Raw genomic sequence first — 21,459 nt, forward strand, 5'->3', positions numbered from 1 at the left:
GAGAAGCAGGAAAGATTTTTCAATAAATTAACTACTAGAGATTAGATAATAACACAACTAGATTCCATTTAAACTAAAACTGTTACTTTACTGTAGGTACAAGTACAGAGGAAATGTACTTGAATGTTAGTCTTGCTATTTCCTCATTCTCTGATCTTGAGCAAATTACCCCATGCCTGTTTTCTCGTTTGAATAAAAAAAAAAAGCATTCCAGTACTGTGCATCTCAGAAGACTGTTCCAAGGAACCAGCAATCTATATAAATGCAGTATCTGGCACACAGCCAAAGTCTAATATTTGGACGTTGTCACCAGCGCTCTCAGTTATTTTTATACGTGAGCAGGTTAATTCGAGAATTATTTTAGGGAACAAATAGGCGAGTGCCTACAGACCCCCAGAGTGAGGACGATGAGCTAGGTATGGAAACTCACTAAGGCAAAAAGCCCGGGAAGCCAGATGCTGAGCAAGGGGCGAAACTGGGAAAACAAGAACTTCGCCCCCAGGGTGACCTCTCCTGCCCTAGCATGTCACTGGTCATGTGGTTTGGACCCGGCTCTTTTAAAACCCCTGAGACCTTTTCCTCTCTAGGCCTCAGTTGTATTTCAGTCCAAGCCAAGAAAAGCAGCAAAACCAGGCAAGTGACACTGTGGCTGCCTCAGGACCAGCTTTTACCTCCCAAGTCAGTCCCTCCACATTGTGTCCGCAGCCGTGGGTAATGATTCGGCATGTGCTACGGATTGTTTTTCCTACCTCCCTTCTTAGCAGGAGACAGAATTCTACTCGAAACATGGAAAACCGGATCACAAGGCGATCAACATGGTCGGGACCCTGGGACGTGCTTCTCACCACTCCAAATGCTCTGAGTCCCTGGATCCATCACACCAGAGTGAAGAGAGCCCCAGAAGGGGAAGAATGGGTGACTGAACCCCAGGAACACCTCGAGGAGGAACCTATGGAGAACAGACCTTTACATCTTGCCTGGTAGGAGCTGGGACACCTGTTGCTAATATACAGAATTATACTCATTCTATTCATTTGGGGGAAAAAGTCACATACGGGGACCTTTATGTGTTGGAACCCACCGTCCGGGAAAAGGACTGTGGATGAAAAAACAAGGCCACATGCTAACCTGACAAGCTCAGGGAGGCCTGCTTGGCGGTTTTGCAAACTCAAAGACCTAAAGTAACCATAAAGGATGGTCTAAAATTGAAACTTTAACTACAAGCAGTTTATAGTGGGTAGTCATGTCCTGGGCCAGTATCTTCCCTAGTCAAGGTCAATCTTTACCTTAACTGAGTCTGTCTTTTTGCGTCTAAGATAACATCCACGTGAAAGGTCGGGGTAACTTGTAACTTCCCTTTTTCTGGACCCCTCAGGGCATAACCAAGTGTGCTTGGGCACCAGGACAGAGATCATAAATTCCTTTAGTGTTGTTGTTATCATGTTAATTGTTGACTGTTACCTATCCTGCACCCACCTAAGTAAAAGAAGGGTGTGTCTATCATTTTACTTTTTATCCAATCCCAGAGGTTCCCACCCCTCCCCCCTTTGCTTTCTCCCACCTCCCTAATCCATCACCAATGGAATTCATGTCACCCACCTAGGTCCCCTCTGACTGCAATGTATAAAAACAGATGAAAAACCCACCATTCTCTGGAGCATTGTCCCAATCTGTTGAGATCCTGCTTCCCGGCAATTGTCTACAGTTTGGCTCAAATAAACTCACAAAAATTCTTCACAGGTTTGAATGTTTTTATGCTAACAAGATGCAGGATGTTTTCTCTAAAGGTTGCTGCAGTAGCTCCCTGTGGTGAACGTCTGCCTTTTCCCAGGTGACCTAGTTGTCTTTCAGTATCTAACAACTACAATATGAACTATTATGATAATTTCACCCTCCCTTATAGTAATGGATATACTAAGCTGCCAACTGGTTGTTTTTTAAAAACATATTTCAAGGAAAACAATTTTAAATATAATAATGTTAACTGGTTGGTTTCTGATATGTGGAGTAACTGTTTATTCAGATACCCGGTCAACAGCACCAGAGGGGAGGGCCTTGTTCCTTACGCCCACGGACAGAAGGAGGCCTCTGCCCCATTCCATTAAGAATAATTATTAACAAACAGAAAGAGGAGGGAAATGTTAGGACCGTAGGGCAATAGGATCCTTAACGGCCATTGGTCAGCTTCCCGCCACAGGAGACAGACCCGAAACAAAGCTTTCTTGACAGGGTCCTGAAGGCACCAGCTTGCGCGCTTGCATTCCAGCCTCCCCGCCCCCCCCCCCCCCCCCGCCCCCAGCCCCAGCCCCTCGGACAAGTCCCCGCAGGTGACTGCGCACAGGATGAAACTCCAGCGCCTGGGAGCTGCCATCGACCACCCACGTCCCCTGGGCGGTGCTGGGCAGCCCCTGCCTTTCCCTAAAACCATTCCATGTCTCTCCAAGCACCTTTGCTTACCCTGCCCGCGGCCCTCCACCCGGCTCACTTTCACCTACTATGTGCTACGCCCGGCACTAAAGTCCCGGGTCTTGCAGCAAATTAAAGCGGGATTAGGGGACAAACTAAGGAACACGTGGCCAGCGTGAGACGCGCGTCACCGAGGCGGAGGGGGAGCTCCCCCAGCACTGTCCTCGCGTCGCAGCAGACACCTAGGTTCCCCCGGCGGATCGCCGCAGCCCACCCGGCTGGCCCCGCCCCGCCCCGCCCCGCCCCGCCCCGCCCGCTCGCCCCGCCCCGCCCCGCCCGGTTGGCTCCGCCCCGTCCCAGGAGCGCACGCGCGGCGCCCCGGGGATGACACGCTCAGCCCCGCCCACACGTCACTTCCGGGACGCTTCCTGCGCGGGGCCTTGTGGGTAGCTGGCCGGGTCCGGGCGACGGTGATGGCGGGGGACGTGGGCGGGCGCCGCTGCCCGGACTCGGAGCTGCTGCTGCACCCGGAGTTGCTGTCCCGGGAGTTCCTGCTGCTCACGCTGGAGCAGGTCGGCGCCGGGGCCGCGGGGCGGGGGCCGGGGTGCTCTGGCGGGAGCGCTCCCGCCGTCCGGGCGGCTTGGCGCTGGCCCACCTGGTCTCCCCGCGCCCCCCGAAAGGAGACTTCCTCGCACATCAGGAACCCCTGGGGGTTGGGACTTCACCTTTTGGGGTTCATGATGGCTCGCAAAGAGGGGTCCTCGGCGACCCTCGCGGCCTGTACGGGAGCAAGGAAGAGGGGCCGGGCGAGGGTCGTGGGGGGACGGAAACGGGGACGTGTCGGGGACTGGGGAGCACCGCACGCGCACCCCGGTTGCAGACGAGGACGCAGGGGTGAACTGCCCTCTTTCGGGGCACCCCGTCGTGATTGCGGTGCAGGATCAGCCAGGAGGAGAATTCGGGGTTCTGCGCCCTCGGTGTAGCGTTTGCTCTTTCTCCGCTAATGTGGCCGCTCGTAGTAGGCGAAAAAGAAGACACAAAGTGATACATTTTGTGAAAAGTGGTAGAGAATTACTGGACGTTTCCTTGGGGTTTTATGTTTAGCACCTTGTTTTTCTTGTGGCTCCTGAGCCCCCCGTGCTGCATGTTAGTCTAAGCTCATCAAGCCCTAGCTCAGCGGGTCATCTTAGTGATGTCAGTTACCTTTTGCCTGTGTTTCTCAAACCTCTTAGGCACATCGGAGTCACCCAGGACTGGTTAAAATTTAACACACATTTTGCGGGACTCATCCCCACTGTGTCGGAGTCAGTAGTTCTGAGATGTGGCCTGAAAATCTGCGTGTGTTTTTTTAGCAAGTTCTCGCTTCTAGTTCAGGGACCACAGTTTGCACCGCTGCCCCTAAGCAGGGCCTCCCCGTCTAACCTGCCAGTGGTTCTGCAGGACACTGTCTATGGGACCCTCGGGGTTCCCACGTGTCACCGACTGAGTGAGTGCAGGTGCAAGTTGATGATAAACGCCCATCTGGTATAAGACAGAAAAGGAGCAAAATTGTGCTTTTAAGTTTTTAAGGGGAAAAAAGGATTGGGAAAAGTTTCAGAGGACATACATTGGATGTGTTTAGTCAGTTCTAAGCACAGTGTTCCCAGAATGGTAGGTGAGCCATGATCACCTCTCCATTCCGGTTTGCTTCTCTGTTCTCCTCATCGATGAGGATGGTGTCAGCGGACGTGCCCCTGTTGCCTGGCATGTTGGCTGAACACTATGGACAGACAGTAGGGCTTGTCACACGGAGGACAGGTGGCCATTGCCTGTCAGAGGAGGCTGGACCTAATATTTACAGAGCTTGACCTACTTATAATACCGCTTTTTTCAGTATTATAAAGGACCCTTAAGCATGTGCCTAATTGTAGCAATGGTTTTATAATTTGTTATTTAAGCAGGAATGTTCTGCCCTGTTAGGCAGGTAGTTGGTTAGTTGTTAAAAGAAGGATGTTGTTTTGAACTTTTTTTTGTTTCCTTTTCCACAGAAGAACATAGCTGTTGAAAGTGATGTAAGAATAAACAAAGACAATCTTACTGATCTGTATGTTCAGCATGCAATACCATTGCCTCAGAGAGATTTGCCAAAGAATAGATGGGGGAAAATGATGGAAAAGAAAAGAGAGCGACATGAGCCAAAAAACGAGACTAAAAGGTACTTTCCAATGCTTCTGGTTTTCATCTTCTATGACTAAACAATTTTGCTTTTTTTTTCCTCCCTAGGTAAATTTAGGTCAAAAAGATTTCATTTACTCAACAACTATTTATTGAGCACCAGGCACTGTAAATATACCATGAATAAAACTGACAAAATTTCCTGCTCATATTTTAATATGAAGAAACATGATAAAAAATTAAGGAAAATATATTGTATGTTACATCATGACAGAAGAAAAAGCAGTGAGAGGATTTACAGTTTTATTTTATTTATTTTTTAAAAAATATATTTTTATGGATTTCAGAGAGGAAGGGAGAGGAAGAGAGAGATAGAAACATCAATGATGAGAGGGAATCCTTGATTGGCTGCCTCCTGCACATTGGACCAAGCCAGCAACCCAGGCATGTGCCCTTGACTGGACTCGAACCTGGGACCCTTCAGTCCTCAGGCTGACGCTCTATCCACTGAACCAAACCGGCTAGGGCGGATTTACAGTTTTAATTAAAGTGGCCAGGAACAACCTCACTGAGAAATGCCATTTCAGTAGAGAGACCTAGCGAGTAGCGAGTAAGCTAGCGTTCCAAGCAGAATACAATAATTGGGGTCAGGAGTGTGCCCACAAACAGCAGAGAGACCCCCAGGCTGGGTGGAGGGATTCAGAGTGGGAGGGGCGAGGTTGTCTGTGCGTGAGTGGAGGTTGTCAGATCACATAAAGCTTTGCAAGTCCTTGTGAGAACTGTGGCTGGACTGTTGAGAGGAGAAGGCAATGGAGGTTTCAAGCAGAGCGGTGACACCACCTGAAGTCCGTTTTAACAGGGTCATGCTGGCTGCCATATTGGGAAGTGATTTAAGGTGGGGAGGGACAGGGAAAGCAGTCAGACTGCAGTGATCCCGGCAGCAGTTGGTGGTGACAGTGAGGTGGTCGTGGACTTGATAAGAAGTGGTTGGGTCTGGATGTATTTTAGAGGTAGAGCCAGAGCCAACGTGTGCTGAATTGTGAGAAAAAATAGAATCAAGACTCTAATAAGGTCTTTAAGTAATACAGAAATGGAGAGCTCATACAGCTTCAGGGACACTATTTCACATTTTTAAATTTCAGAAAATTGTTTATAGAACCACAAGCAAATGAATTTCCCTTTTAAAGGTACATGTGATTGATCAGTATAGTTGGTTAGTTAATGAGGACTAAGTACCCAGAGAGCCCTAAGTGAGCGAGTTTCTTTTCCTGTGTCACTTATATGGCAACTGGGTGTTATTGATTACTGAGCCTCCTTTGGGAGCCTCCTGTTTGTAAGGTACTGTCATGGGCAGTGCAGTAGGATGGAGTGAGGGAGAGTGCTAATTCTGATTCCTGGTTTTAATCTCTAGTTATGAAGGATGCAGAAAAACTCATGACCGGTAGGGAGGTTATTCTCCGAGGAGGAGAATAGTGAAGATTGGGGCATGCGTGCTCAGAGTCTTGGAAAGTAAATGAGCGTACAGTCCCACTTTGCATCAGGAACACATTCAGTTCACATCGATCATTTTAGCTCGATGGTTGCGTGTTGGTCAGGCTGTGTATTAGTGTCAACTTTCATAAATCTGTGTTATGCTGTGCATATCTTTAATTGACTTCTATTAACTCTTACTTCCAAAGTATTTTCTTCTTTATCTGCACGTTCAGGCCCATTGTCCTAGGCAAAGCTTTCAATCCTGACGTACTTTACTTCATGTGACGACTTGTTTTAGTCCCTCAGAGTCACTTTGGAAAGGATCTTTGGCTCTATTTTTAAAAGTCTCAGTTTGACTCCTGCATCAGAGCATTAAAGCTGGAAGGATCTACTAGGTCACCGAACGTTACTGAGCCGCCTGCTGGTTCACCTCTGGAGGAACGAAGCTCTGGAGAGGTGCTGAGACGTGCCTGGTCCCACCGAGCTGGAGCAGGGATTTACTGCTGCGCTTCTCAGACCTGAAGGTGCCCCTTGCCTTTTAGATTGAACTCTCACAGCTGACGCACCTGCTCACAGTCCGTCTGTTTCCCTCCTGCAGTGGCAGTGGATTATAATGAGTTTATTTTTCATCTTCTGCCAAATGGTTGTCAGTGGTGAATTTGGCCAATCACCTGGGATCTGGTTAAAAGGCAGATTCTGAATTTTTTACAAGCTCCCAAGATACTACAGATGCTACTGGTCCCTGGACCACACTTTGAGTGGCAAGGCTGGAGAGTTCTTCCTGCTAAGTGTGTTTAATTAAAAGGTTTTTGTCATAAATCTGTTGTTTGAGGTATAAAGAATAATGACCAAATGAAATGCTTTTATTATCTTATGATTAAGAGTGGGAATTAGATTTTCAGAAGCTAAATATGAAGACTTGCTAAATTTTAAAATTAAAATCATACAGATGTTACAGTTCCAGTTATTTTAGAAAATGCCTTGGCTTAAGCGACCTTACTGAATGGAGCAGAGTGTTCCGTATCGTCGTATGTAGATTGCCGCTATGGTCGTCTTGGTATAGTTTTGTAGTTTATTATTCTTTCTAAATAGTAATACATGGTCAAGATAACCCTATCAATAAGATGGTGATTTTTAAAAATTAAAAGAATTTTTAGTTACTAGGAAATTCTGTTTTCCTTTTTAGGGGTAGTTGGTCAATTGATGTTTTAAAAATAACTCTCTTGTGTGTACAATAACACTCTTTAAATTTCATGTCAACAAATATTTAAACTTTAAAGCATCAGAAAATTGTTATTTCATTTACAATGTAAAAGAAAATTTCTTTTCCAGTGGTCCTACTTACAATAGATTCGTCTTATCAGTAAATTTTTTTGGTCATGGTTTGTTTTAACTTTACATTCTGGTAACCGCTTTGCCATTGCAGATGGCATCTTTCATGAATGTGTCTCTGATTGCAGGAGTAGCACTGTAGACGTGTCAAAGAAAAGACCGCTCATTGTGTTTGATGGAAGTTCGACAAGCACAAGCATAAAAGTGAGAAAGACAGAGAACGGGGATAATGATCGACTCAAGCCTCCCTCTCAGGCAAGCTTTACCAGTAATGCCTTTCGAAAAGTATCCGGTTCCTCTTCAAGTGTGTCACCCCTAATTCTGTCTTCCAATTTGCCTATGAACAATAAAACGGAACACAATAATAATGACACTAAACAGAACCATGACTTAGCGCATGGGAAAAGTCCTCTGGGCCCCGCGAAGCTGCCGCCTTTGTCCCCCGTGGGAACTACTCCAGTGAAGCTAAAGCGAGCTGCTCCGAAGGAAGAAGCCGAGGCCGTGGTGAGTGGGCGGGGAACGAGGCCGCTGAGCAGTCACTGCTGCAAGCTGGTCCTTAGCCCTCACGTGATCTGTCAGACTTTTACATCTCATTTCTCATAAACCCATCATGGTAAACTGATGCTTTTTAAGAAGTACACTCAGGTTTTGTTTTTTTTTCCTGCTTAAAATGTGTAAAGAGAGTCTCTTAGACACTTATCCTAGATTTTTCTCATTTAGATCCTTTAAGTATCTTGCAGCTAAAAGAAAGAAACACTCTTTTTTAAAAATTCATTTTTATTGATTTCAGAGGGGAAGGGAGAGGGAGAGAGAGAAACATCAGTGATGAGAGAATCATTGATTGGCTGCCCCCTGCACACCCCCCACAGGGAATCAAGCCCGCAACCCAGGCATGTGTCCTTGTCCAGAATCGAACCCATGAGGACTGAAGGGTCCCAGGTTCGATTCCAGTCAAGGGCACATGCCCGGGTTTCAGGCTCAATCCCCAGTATGGGGTGCGCAGGAGGCAGCCGACCAATATTCTCTCATCATTGATGTTTCTATCTCATGCCGACGCTCTATCCACTGAGCCAAACCGGCCAGGGCAGAAAGAAATCCTCTTGTTAGCAAGGCTCAGCATGGTAGGTAATTTGTGCAGGTCACATTTCAGTAGCATGGGAGAGCGTGGTCTTTGCTTTGCACTTAACTTAAGCCACACTAGAGTTTAGGACTTACCACTTGGCCTCCCCTGTCCCTTGAATGTCCCTGTCCTTGGAGGGTAGAGGACACTTGGAGGAATCTACTGTGTTGTGTTCTACTGAACTTAAGCATTTTAGATGCTGGCAGATTGGATACAGTTACACAGTTTACTTAGAGTTTAGTTTATGAGATTTATGTAAACATCCAGCGGTTTTATAACCTTGTTCATCTCAGACTGCTGTGACAAAAATACCATTGATGGGATGGCTCAAGCAACAGGCAGTTATTTCCTACCGACCTGGAGGCTGGGAAATCCAAAATCAAAGCCCTGGCAGATTCAGTGTCTGGTGAGAGCCCACTTCCTGGTTCATAGTTGCTTGTCTGGGACCTCACATGGCAGAAGGGACAAGGCACCTTTCTGGCGTCCCTTTTAGAAAAGCATCAATCCCGTTCATGAGGGCTCCACCCCATTACCGAATTACCTCAGAGGCCCGCCTCCGAATACCACATTGGGGGCTAGGTTTTAATACATGACTTCTGAGGGGACACGGACATTCAGTCTGTAGCACATTCCTGTAGTATATACTTGGGCTTTATTATCTTCAAATTGTGTGCCAAAGGGATCAAAACTCAGAGTATTCAGTCAAAAATAGTAGACGCTAGAAAAAGAAAGCTGCTGTGTATCCGACCAGCCCTAAATCCTTACATTAGTTCCTTGAATCCTTTTAGTAATCCTGTGATGTAGACACAGTAGTTATTTCTATTTCACAGATGAGGAAACAGAAGGTTGGATAATTTAAATAAACTTGTCCAGGGTTCAGTTAGAATTCATGCCTGGCCCCAGACATGCGCTTATGGCACCATGTTGCCTCCACATTAAACTCGGTCACCTTTGTAGGAAGGAGGGAGAGGGTGTCAGGAGTGGGAAGAGGCATCCACCCTCACATATTACAGTAAGGAGTGAGCTTTGAGGAGTTTTTTTTTTTAGTTTTTGAGAAAACATTTTTCTACTCAGAAAACTTTTACTCTTTCAGAGGTGTGGTTTTAAAAATTTTTACTTATTTTTAATCCTCACCCAAGGATATGTTTTCTGTTAATTTTAGAGACAGAAAGGGAGAGAGAAACATCAATGAGTTGCCTCCTGTACGTGCTCCGACTGGGAATCGAACCCACAACCTAGGTGTGTGCCTTGACCAGGAATCGAACCTGCCACCCTTTGGTGTGTGGGTCGATGCTCCAACCACCTGAGCTACCCGCTAGGCCAGTGATGGCGAACCTATGACACGCGTGTCAGAGGTGACACGCGAACTCAGTGTTTTGGTTGATTTTTCTTTGTTAAATGGCATTTAAATACATAAAATAAATATCAAAAATATACATCTTTGTTTTACTATGGTTGCAAATATCAAAAAATTTCTATACGTGACACGGCACCAGAGTTAAGTTAGGGTTTTTCAAAATGCTGGCAAGACGAGCTCAAAAGGTTCGCCATCACTGCCTAGGCTCAGAGGTGTGATTTTGTGTGTGTGTTTTTTTTTAAGTCTTTTCTCCTGTTAAGATCTTGGATTGTGAGATTGAGGGAGGACATGGGCTCTGCAGGGGGGAAGCAGCCCAGGAGAGGTCAGTGGTCTCAACCCTGCATATACCCTAGAGCAGCGGTTCTCAACCTGTGGGTCGTGACCCCTTTGGGGGTCGAACGACCCTTTCACAGGATTGCCTAAGACCATCAGAAAATATATATATAATTACATATTGTTTTTGTGATGAATCACTATGCTTTAATTATGTTCAATTTGTAACAATGAAATTGGGGGTCTCCACAACATGAGGAACTGGATTAAAGGGTCGCGGCACTAGGAAGGTTGAGAACCACTGCCCTAGAGCTTCAGAAAGTCAGAGGTCAGAGCCTCATCCCTGCTGCCTGTGGGTTCTCATCTAACTGGTCCTGGGATAAGGCCCAGGTCCAGACATACTTGTAAGTGCCCTGGGTGATCCTAAGGTGCATGTGTTTGAGAACCACAGCTAGAAAAATGGGAGCCAAGCAGGCTTGCTCTGTTTCCTAATCTAAGATCTCTCCCACCAGATGGCAGCAGGGATCTACCATTTGTGTGTTGGTAATGAACCTTGGCGGTTTAAAAATAGGCATTCCAGTTGTTCTCTGACATTTTTGTAAGTATAAACTGATTTCTGTTTATGTCATTTTAGGATAACCTGAAGCCACCAGAAACAAAGAGGAAGATACAACACGTTACATGGCCATGAAGGAAAGTTTCCAAAAATGTAAATATAACTGTAGTTTTCAAACAGTTCACATATATCGACAGTATTTACAGAGAGCTTGATTATTTTGAAAATTTTCTAAAGGTTTAAAATTAGGTTAAAAAAAAAAAGTCTTTCCCTCCCTGCCTTTCTCCCTCCCTTTGAAAGAAAAAAAAAATGCCTTTTATTCTCTGATTAGGAAAGAATTTCTCTTTTTTTAAAAAATATGTTTTTATTGATTTTAGAGAGAGAGGGAGAGAAAAACATCCATGTAAGAGAGAAACATCGATCGGCTGCCTCCTCTGCATGCCTCCTACTGGGGATCAAGCCCGCAGCTGGGGCATATGCCCTGACCTGGAATTGAACCAGCAACCTTTCTTTGCACGGGCCGATGCCCAGCCAGCTGAGCCACACTAGCCAGGGCAGAAGGAATTTCTTTGTGAATGAATGGCTTACTATACGTTATTTATGTTGACCGTAGTCAAATCAGGAAGCTACAAGTCTGGTGTACCATAAAGCATCTGATGAATTTTAGGAATAATTCTCATTAATCTGTTTCAATCTTTGGAGAACTTGGAGATTTTTTTAAAAAACTCACATATTTTAGAAGTTCACAATTTTTCTTTTCCCAAGCAAAAGAATATAACAGTTCTCAGTATTTTAGTAAATACTGCCAGTTCATCCTTGAGGTTCACTGAGAAAAGCATATTTGCAGTGCTGCCAATACACTACTCAGAATATACAGATAAAATTGCTGTCCTCTAAGTGCTTGCGATTGCTCCTTCCTTTGAAGTCATAGCAGAATTGTTTCTCGTGAGTTGACTGCTCAGTGTTGCCCCAGGTCCACCCTTCAGGATATCTTGTCACAAAGCAGTCCTACCTCCTCTTTTCAGCAGTCTAATCTCACTCTGAGCTCGGGGATCTCCCTCCAGGAGCTTAATGAGGCCGACTTTAAAAATCTCCAGGTGAAGTCATCGTGTTAGAGGTGGTACCTGTTGGTAGAGAGTTCAGTGAACAGGAAGAGGAGGTAGAGTTGTAGAATTTAGGAGAGTCTGGGAGTATGGTGGTGAAGGGGGAAACTCGGTGTGACCCAGATGGGCCAGCAGAGGAGGCACTGAAGTCGGAAGTGACAGCACGGAGGGTGCCAGTTGGCCGGGTCCCTGCTGGTGCAGCATGGAGCGCTGTCCACAGGGCTGTCCCGCAGGCATATCTCTGGGTGTGTGCTAAGTGGTCTTGTTCCAGCTGCATAATTGAGTCAGTGAGCAAACAGGTTATTCCTCACATTCGTGAGTTCCAGTGTTCACTTTCCTGCCGTGTGTTTCTAACCAAGTGCGAGAATTCTTGATACTCTCTCCCTTGTATGATTGATCTTCAAATCAGGGTTTGCCTTTTCAGTACTTTTTACAACAGCCTCATTCCTCTTTCTATTTTTAAAACACAAGCATTTGAATTCAGCTATTGAATAGCCATAGGAAGAAGTAGTTCCGCCGTGCAGGTGAACACTGTACTGAAACTTTAACCCTGTGGTTTCAGTCCTGCCTTCTCCAGACTGTGCATCTGCTCGCATGAGACAAAGTGGATACATACTGAGTTGCATAAATTGTTAATGTTAGGGCAAATTATTAAGTACGCAGTTGTCTGCGGGGCTGATGTATTCCTATGCATAACTGTTAAGGGACATTTTGAAAAGTGCAGATTTTAGGGTAGAATGACAAGTTATATTTATTCAGTTGTTCCTTATACTTTCATCTGCATTTCTCTCTTAGTTAAGAGAGAATTCGCCATTTGACAGTTTAAAGTCAGTAGAAACTTATTTTTCGTTACTCAAAAAATTAACTTTTAATTTGTGTATTTAACTTACAAAGTAGGTTGGTACTAACAGCTGAACTGTGTAACATTGTTGCTTCAAATTGAAGTTTATATTATGGACATTCAGAGTCAGCGCTCATATAGCAGCATGTTCTTGACCTACTTTGAGTTTGAAATGTGGAGGAGCTAAGCTGGGTACTGTGTGTCCCATACACCAACATCCTGGAGCGCTGTGCCTTCCCCCGGGCACAGACACAGCTAGTCCTCGGCGTCTCCACGTGCGCAGCGGCCTGCGGAGCCTGCCCCGGAGCCTGCCCTGCAGAGCCTGCCCTGCATAGCCTGCCCGCAGAGCCTGCCCCGGAGCCTGCCCACAGAGCCTGCCCCGGAGCCTGCCCTGCATAGCCTGCCCTGCATAGCCTGCCCTGCATAGCCTGCCCGCAGAGCCTGCCCCGGAGCCTGCCCCGGAGCCTGCCCTGGAGCCTGCCGCAGAGCCTGCCCCGGAGCCTGCCCTGCATAGCCTGCCCCAGAGCCTGCCCTGCATAGCCTGCCCTGGAGCCTGCCCTGCATAGCCTGCCGCAGAGCCTGCCCGCAGAGCCTGCCCCAGAGCCTGCCCCAGAGCCTGCCCTGCATAGCCTGCCCCGGAGCCTGCCCTGCATAGCCTGCCCCGGAGCCTGCCCTGCATAGCCTGCCGCAGAGCCTGCCCCGGAGCCTGCCCTGCATAGCCTGCCCCGGAGCCTGCCCCGGAGCCTGCCCCGAGCCTGCCGAGGGATGCATGGGAAGCGGGCAGAGGCGTGGGGAGGCTGATGGTTTGAAGTGTTGCTTTGGTGAGCTTTGAAGCTGAGAAGGACTTGAATGGCTAATCCTCTGTGCTCCCTAACACGGGTCACTGTTGTTGCTCTCGATTCTATAGTCCAATAAAGCCAGTTTTTCTTCTTGTTGGGGTAGGAAAGCGAATGGCATTTGCGTAGAGAGTGGCTTCTGAGGTGGAGTCCAGGCACTGACCACTGCCTGCCCTTGCCAGGTGGTCTTGTTCTTTTCTTCCTCCCCCCCTTGGTTCCCTGTTTTCCTTGCTCATGGCCTCGTTTCCCGCATTTTCACTTTCTTTTGCCTTCATCTCCCTCCTCTCTGTAGAGCCTAAGCTTCAGGCTTGGTCACAGCGTGGCCCTGCTCATTCCCTGCGGTGGAGCTGGACTGACCCGTCCTCGTGCGGTGAGGTCGGGCGCTGCGAGGGCTCTGAGGGTGCTGGGGCCTCCGGGGCTGTCGGCTGCCGTTTTCCAGACGCTCCGCAGCCGGGCCCTCTGGGAAGCTGGTTCACCTTCTGCCATGAGGCCATAGTGCTTTTGCTAGAACTAAAGTTCCTCAGAATTGTAACTATTTTTTGAAGTAATATTTTGGTTGCTTAAGTTTTCAGAGACAATTCTAAACTGATCTAGAGACTCATTCAGCAGCAGTGACCTTTTTTAAAACTTACATTAAGTAAACTGCCAGTAGCTTAAATCACATGTATGTCAGAGCCTCCTCTGTTCTCCACTGTGGGACTTCAGATGTTTTTAAGTGTGCTCTTTATTAAATGCTTGTGCAGGTTTTGTAATTCAGTACAGAAAGTTTTACCTTGTAATGTACATTTTTTTTGTATGTAAAAAGTCTTTTAAGTAGCCTTATCCTTATTTAAATAAACTGAATAAAATTATTGAGTAGGTCTGTCGTTCGTAAAAAAAATAAAATGAAAAAATACTCTGTAATGACTTGATCTCTTTTTATTTGAGTAAGTGCTATTGAAAGGTGTCATTTTTATAGTAAAAAGTCTGTTTCTGGACTGATTGAGCTCCAGCATGATTCTTATAGTCCCCCCATCTCGAGGCGCTGCTGTCCAAGGAGCGTGGCTGGAGTGGCCGGCATTCAGGACTCCCTGGTGCGGCAGAGGCTGACACTGACCACCGCTGTGCTTGGGGGAGGGAGACACGTTCCCAAACCTCATCCCTTGTAAGCTTTCTTTTTTTAAAAAAAAAATATGTGTGTGTGTGTGTGTGTGTATTCAGATTGATTTCAGAGAGGAAGGGAGAGGGAGAGAGAGAAACATCAATGGTGAGAATCAAAATTGGCTGCCTCCTGCAGCCCTCCCGCCTTCACCGGGGATCGAGCCATAGGCCGGCGCTCAACCACTGGGCCATGCCGGCTGGGCCCTTGTAAGCTTTCTTAACGGGCAAACCAGAGATTCGTTGAGGGCTTATTTGTGTTTGCGTGGTCTTAAGAAAGTTAATTTCTAAACTGGTGTCTTAATGTTGATAGTGAAGCTCTAAATTAACTAGGAAAAGCCTCAGGTCACCTGCCTTGAACTTAAAAATTAGATCCTTGATTTTTTTTTTTGTCTGGACAGAAGCGACCAAAAAATTTTATTTCCATTTAGATTTTTTTTTTTTTTCCATTTAGATTTTTACTAATGTGTTCTAGTACTAACTGAAGTGCTTTGCCCTGCCAGTTGTTATAAAGTTGGTTGTCTTCCCTGTTGTGGCAGAAGAAATAAAGATGTGAATTAAGTTCTCCTAAAGAAAAGACAGGCAAGTGAACAGGAATGATGGGAAATTATAATGAGAGGGAAAATATCAGGCTTAGGGTGAGAAACTATTTAAATCTAGTGGTTAGGAAAGCCTCTTTGAAACGCTGGTCTTTTAAGGGGTGACAGCTATGGGAAGCTTTTGGGGAAAACATCCTATAAATGGTAGATTGTGATCAAGCAAATGCTTCTACTGTCACTCCTGGACCCCTGCTGTAGCAGTGATGGGGAAGAAGCTAGAAAAATATGCCCCACTGACAGCCACCCACTCCCCATCCAGCTCCCAGGTGACTGACTGCATGAGGTCCCAGGGCAGACAGCCCAGACAGCTGACTCGCAGAATCACGGAATAGAAGGGGCGGTGCTAAGCCACTAAGCGCTGGGGATGGTTTGCTACCCAGCACTAGATAACAGACATCCGTCTCCATGGTGACGTGAACACCTGAGTCTTCGTAGGTTTTTAGATCAAAAAGACTAGTGGGGAGGGTAGTATGAAATGAAGTCAGAGAAGGTAGGCAGAAGCCAGAGTAAGGTGGATCTTAGGCCATCAAGGACCTCGAATGTGATGCTAAGAGAAATTGGAAGCTGTTTGTTAGCGCTGTTCAGACTTGACCAAGTTGAATCAAAAGACAGAAACAAGACTGGTTGTGTACAGTAGCATGAAATGTTTTTTAATCTCTAATAAAATTAACCAGGTGGCTTATTTTTTAGCCTTTGGGTACATGGTTTGAACCAAACTATTTACATTTCTTTGACTAATAATTAAACCTTAGAAGACTACCAGTTACGCTTAAAAGATAGTTTTATAAATATAAGAACACCAACTCTAACTAAGCCTTCTCTTATGTCTATTCTGCCCTGCTACATACTTTTTTTGAAATAAACTTTTAAAACATAAACCTTGTAGCGTTTTCGATGTATAGAAATATTGCCGGCTGAGGCGGTATTGAGAGTTTCCCTCTCCCGACAGCTTCCCGCCACTGATACTCGTTAGTCTGGTGCCTTTCTGAGACTAATCAGTACCGATACATTGTTAGCTAAAGTCCATAACTTTATTCAGGTTTTCTTAGTTTTTACCAAATGTCCCTTTTCTGTCCCAGGATACCACCTTACCTTTAATTTTCATAATAACTCCTTAGCGTCAGCTGGGCTGTGACAGTGTCTCAGACGCTCCTTAAATTTCTCAGCCTTGACAATGGGGAGCGTATTGGTTGGTTGTTTTGAGGAATGCCCCTCAGTTGGACTTGTCTCGGGTTTTTTGCATGATGAGACGGGTTACAAGTTTCAGGAAGATGGGAGGAAAGAGCCCTTCCATCCGTTGTATTAGGGTGCATTCTCTAACGGCTTTAACCCTTTCGAGGGGACCCTCGGCCACCGGCTCAGGCACCGTCAGGTCACATGGGGTCACTTTCTTTCCTCCTCTCATGCTGTGCTCGGGAGAGGGTCACGGGAGGAGCGTGGAGCACGCTTCACCTTGCTGGCCAAGTGGCCACATAGCCCACTTGGAATTCTCTGCAGAATTGTCTGTTCTCCCCCCTTTTAAAATTTAATAATCATCTCAGTGTGGACTCAGACACTTGCACTTTGGGTAATGACATAATGCTTTCTTGTTGGTTTTGCTCAGATCCCTCTGGCTCTGGCCACTGAGAACGGCCTCAGTTGGCCGCTGTGTCCCTCTGACGTAGCCATCCTTGAGGCTTCTCTGGAGCACCTCCTTACTTTCAAAGTGCTCCAGGTTCCTCTTGCATGTTTCCTGTTCCAGTCCTAGACATGGCCATCTCGCCAAGGAGTCTTGGTTCCTTTTATTGCAGGATGGCATTAGAAAGCAAGATCTGGGCACTAGGGTGCTCATTGATCCTGAGGTGTCATGGCTTCTGGGCCGCAACTGACAGAGCAAGGAAATACATATGTGTTTATATTGACCCTGGTATATGCACACATCTGCGTGTTTTTATATGTAAGCATCTCTCTAGTAAGCTAAACATGAGTTCATACTGTGTGGACCACTGTAGGCCTCCTGTGCTTGTTTCTAATTGCCCGCCCCCAAAATGAGAAACCAGGCTCCCACCACCCACTGTCCACTTACTTACCTGTTTGCTTCCGGTACCCAGGTGCAGCGGTGGCCGCTGTTCACCACCGGTGCCCGTGTGGGAAACAACGCCATCAACTAGATGGAGTGCAGTGATTTATACAATTCCTCTGCCTCTATCCTTTCAGACTCCACTCATTTCCAGTGTTAAGTCATGTCGCTTAAAAATATGGGAGTTTTATATTTTAATGAACAAGAGGATGTCAAGTTAACTTTTCTCTGTTTGATTGATTGATGAGAGAGAGACCGATTTGTCGTTCCACTTATTTATGCATTCGTTGGTTGGTTCTTGTACGTGCCCCGATGGGACGATGCTCTAACTGACGTGAACGCCCTGTTCCTGGCCACACAGGCCATTCGTGCAGTAGGGACTGGCTGTGTTTCACACTCTGCATAAGGAGCTGGAATAAGACACGTCTCTGCCCCAAGGGGCTTTACCCTCTTATTAATCCCCGTTGATTCAGTCTACACATTCAAATGATTTGAGAAAAAATCTGAAGAACATTTTATAATTAAAGTCAGGATGTTCTGTGCACCAAATGGCTTACTAGTTAACGTTTTTAATTCTTTGAAGCCTAAGGAAACCAACCCCAAACTGGCTTTTTCTCTTGGAAGATGCTTCCGACGCTGGGAGGGTTTTGTTCACATGCTTCCAATTGTACAGCTGTTGATAGTGCCTGGGATGAAGCTACCCGCTCTGATTTCTGTGGCAGACTTATTTCTTCTCTCACTTCCCTTTGGCGTGCTGAGAAGAGTCAGTTTCGTAGTTCATGTGCATTTGGGCACGTGTGATGCCTGGACATTCCCTTCTCAGTGTTTCAGAAAAGCTCGTATTCAGAGATCGCATCCTCCACAATCATCTCCACATATAAGAAAACGTTGTGTTTTATTTTAGAAATAATGCCTCCCTTAACCTTCATCCAGTTATGGCTTTTTCTCATTGTTTCAGACTGGAAGCAATGGGGCGCAGCACTCTGATTATGGAAGAGGAGGCGTGTGGAGGGAGTGACTTCTCTGAAGGCTGCCGCTAGCTGGTGGCAGAGCAGCGGCCCAAACCTGGACCCCCTGCCCTTTTCTTAAACCAGAAATGGGCCCCTTCCCAGGCCCCTCCACGCCCACCCCTCCCCTGGAGTACAGTGCAGTGGCCCTGCGTTCACACGACGGCTCACTGGCTAGCGGAGAGGAGAGGGACATAACAGACAGACGCCACAGCAGCAGGTGTGCGACCGGCAGTTCCCCGGGAAGGACGGGCTGGTGTCGGGAGCCGTCCCGTGTGCTGGCCTGCCTGGCCTCGAGTGGGCATCATTCCTCTGGGCTCCCGTTTTCACTCTGATCCGGGGTCTCCCCCAGATCTCAGTTCTCTGTATTTCCACCTCGTTTCACCCTGAGCCCCTCAGGCTGCCCTCTGAGGCCAGGCAGCCTCATGTCAGAATGAGCATTAAATATCCGGGGAGCGTTATAAGGCTTTTTGCTCAGGTCTATCTCTACTTCATGGACCTTGTGCCTCAACCTGGGGTCTCTGCAGAAGAGGGGGCCTCCCGCGCCTGGCCCTCCTCCCTTTCAGCGTGCGTGGCATGCCTCCTGTGAGTGTGTCTACTCTGTGTCCGGGTTCAGGGCGCTCCGGCTGTTAGTGTGGGATCCCCGTGGATACTGTCAGTCACCCTTTCCTGGAAGGATTCCCTGCTGTGGCTACCCTTCCTCTGCTCTTATAACATCGCAATAGAACACAACCCCCTGTTGAAAAAATCCAGAGCCCTGAGAGTTGACGCAAAAACCTGAGACCGCAAGAACCCAGCAGAGTAGGCCCTTCGTTGGATGCGCTATTAACCAGTGTGTTATGGTGAGAAGACAGCCCCGCACCCCACAAGGTGGGGAAGCTGTGGCCAGGACTCCAAAGAGCACCTGTCCCCTGTGATAAAGGTGAGCTAGAAGTCAGCCTGCCTGCTGAGGGCGGGAGGAAGCCAGGAGGGAGGAAGAGCAGGGAGATGAAAGGAAGGGGGTGGGGGAGGCGGAGATGGAGGCCTGCAGCAGCAAGCAGGCTCCTGCAGGTTTGCAGCCAAAGCTGCGCCCGGAGGCTTCCCGGGAAGTAGGTCCGGCCTAGGCCGGCGGAGCCCTGTCTGCAGGAAGACAGCCTGGGCATGAGGAGACGCCTGCGGACGGCGCTGGACGCGGTGACAGCACAGGTTGGCTTACCAGGCGCACGAGGAAAACACGCACCAGCGCCAGGTGCTGCCGAACCATCAGGTGGGAGACGGACCCCGGAGCTCTCAGGCATTAGAACAGTCAGATACAGATCAAGCAAATTTGCTTTATATTAACTGGCAGTATAGGAAACGATAAAAAGTGTAACATACACTTTTCTGAGATGTCATAACATTGTAAAGTTTAAAACATACAGCTCAGTGAATTCATGTGTGTGTGTGTGAGAGAGAGAGACAGAGAGAGAGAGACACCACTCCCCAGATCAACATAGAGAGCAAACTTCCCATAAGAGCCAACAGTATACATTTTAGGCCTATGGGCAGGCGTGTGTGGCTGAGTGGGCAGGCTATATTCCCATACACCTTTTTAAGAGAACGCAGGGCAGCGTGCAGGACTTAGCCGAGCCAGTTTGCCAACCGAAGCACAGAACCTTCTCGCGTTCCAGAAGTTCTCTCCCCCCTTTCCCCAGCAGAATGAACCACTGTTCTGACTTCCGTCTTCATCGTTGAGTTTTACCTGCTAACATTTGTTTTATGCACTTTTATGTATGTTTTATTTCTTTTTAATAAAAAGTCTTGCTCATAAAGCAGTTTATCATAGAACTGCGTTGTTGTAGAGCCAGTCGGAAGTATTGTTCAGTGTCGTGATTCCCAGCTGGGGTGGAGGCCCATGCGGGCTCTGCAGACCCCCGAGTGGGTGTGGCGGCTCTAATCACAGCTCACTACGTTCAGGATTCTTCCCTTTATCTTTGGCTTTCAACATCTTAACTATAATATGTCTGGGTACGGATCTCTTTGCATTTTTCCTACTGTGAGTTTGTCAGGCTTCTTGGATAATTTTTAGATTAATGTTTTTCATCAAATTTCGGAAGTTTTCAGCGATTCTTTTATTTTGTAAATATATTTTATTGATTTTTTACAGAGGAAGGGAGACGGATAGAGAGTTAGAAACATCAGTGAGAGAAACATCGATCAGCTGCCTCCTGCACACCTCCTACTGGGGATGTGCCTGCAACCAAGGTACATGCCCTTGACCGGAATCAAACCTGGGTCCCTTCAGTCTGCAGGCTGACGCTCTGAGCCAAACCGGTTAGGGCGATTAATTCTTTTTTAAAAATATATATATTTTTTCATTGATTTCAGAGAGGAAGGGAGAGGGAGAGAGAGAGAAACATCAATGGTGAGAGAGAATCATTGATCGGCTGCCTCCTGCACACCCCTACGGGGGATGGAGCCCACAACCCAGGCATGTGCCCCCGACCGGAATGGAACCTGGGACCCTTCCGTCCGCAGGCCAATGCTCCATCCACTGAGCCAAACCAGCCAGGGCCAGCCATTAATTCTTAAAACATTTTTTCTGTCCCTTTTCCCTCTCCTCTCCCGGTATCCCCGTTTTGCATACGTTGGTTCACTTAATGGTGGTTCGCATTTCTCTGAGGCTCTGATCATTGTTTTCTTTTCCCCCTGTTTTTCAGATTTCATGATCTTTATTGATCTGTCTTCGTATTCACTGACTTCCTCTCCTCCCAGCTCAAGCGTCTCTAGTAGTTTCTCATTCTGGTTACTGCGCTTTCAGACTCCTGAATTTCCATTTGGCTCTTTTAAAAAGGTTTACCTCTTTATTGGCATGCTCACTCTGATGAGAAATGGTTATAAATGTTCCTTTCATTCTTTAAGCATGGTTCCCTTTAGGTGTTTGAACACGTCCATAGTACACGCTCAGCCAGGTCAGAGCTTCTGCCTAGCCCTCTGAGCAGACAAGGCTCTAAGAGCTTTGCTGCTCTGCGTGTGGCTTGGCGAACGCTCGCACGTCTGCTCCACGTCCTCCGACTGCCCCTCAGTGGGGGCAGCCCCGTCACGCCGTCTCCTGGGCCCCCAGCGGCAAGTGGGATCCCACGAGGGCCCGTCTTCCCCTGGTTTTCTGTTAAACTGGCTAGTCTGCCATTTTGCTTTTGGCTACTAGTCTCATGGAGCTCTAGCTCCCTGGTAGTTGCTTGCCACTA

General features: G+C 47.2%; 1 protein-coding gene across 5 annotated transcripts; it reads left to right on the top strand.

Moving 5' to 3' along the window:
* Window positions 1-2,832: 2,832 nt before the first annotated feature.
* Window positions 2,833-20,624, top strand: C12H2orf49 (chromosome 12 C2orf49 homolog). 5 transcript variants are annotated; one of them, XM_059658944.1, is made up of 5 exons: window positions 2,833-2,978; window positions 4,434-4,600; window positions 7,494-7,869; window positions 10,750-10,824; window positions 18,205-20,624. In XM_059658944.1, exons 1-4 carry the CDS (start codon window positions 2,880-2,882, stop codon window positions 10,804-10,806), a joined length of 699 nt encoding a protein of 232 aa, XP_059514927.1. In that variant the 5' UTR covers window positions 2,833-2,879; the 3' UTR covers window positions 10,807-10,824; window positions 18,205-20,624. The 5 variants fall into 5 exon arrangements, with proteins under 5 accessions (XP_059514927.1, XP_059514926.1, XP_059514928.1 ...); XM_059658943.1 differs by lacking the exon at window positions 18,205-20,624 and adding an exon at window positions 12,669-14,354; XM_059658945.1 differs by lacking the exon at window positions 18,205-20,624 and adding an exon at window positions 13,744-14,354.
* Window positions 20,625-21,459: the final 835 nt, after the last annotated feature.

Source organism: Myotis daubentonii, chromosome 12 (assembly GCF_963259705.1).
Source record: "Myotis daubentonii chromosome 12, mMyoDau2.1, whole genome shotgun sequence".
Classification (NCBI taxonomy): Eukaryota; Metazoa; Chordata; class Mammalia; order Chiroptera; family Vespertilionidae; genus Myotis; species Myotis daubentonii.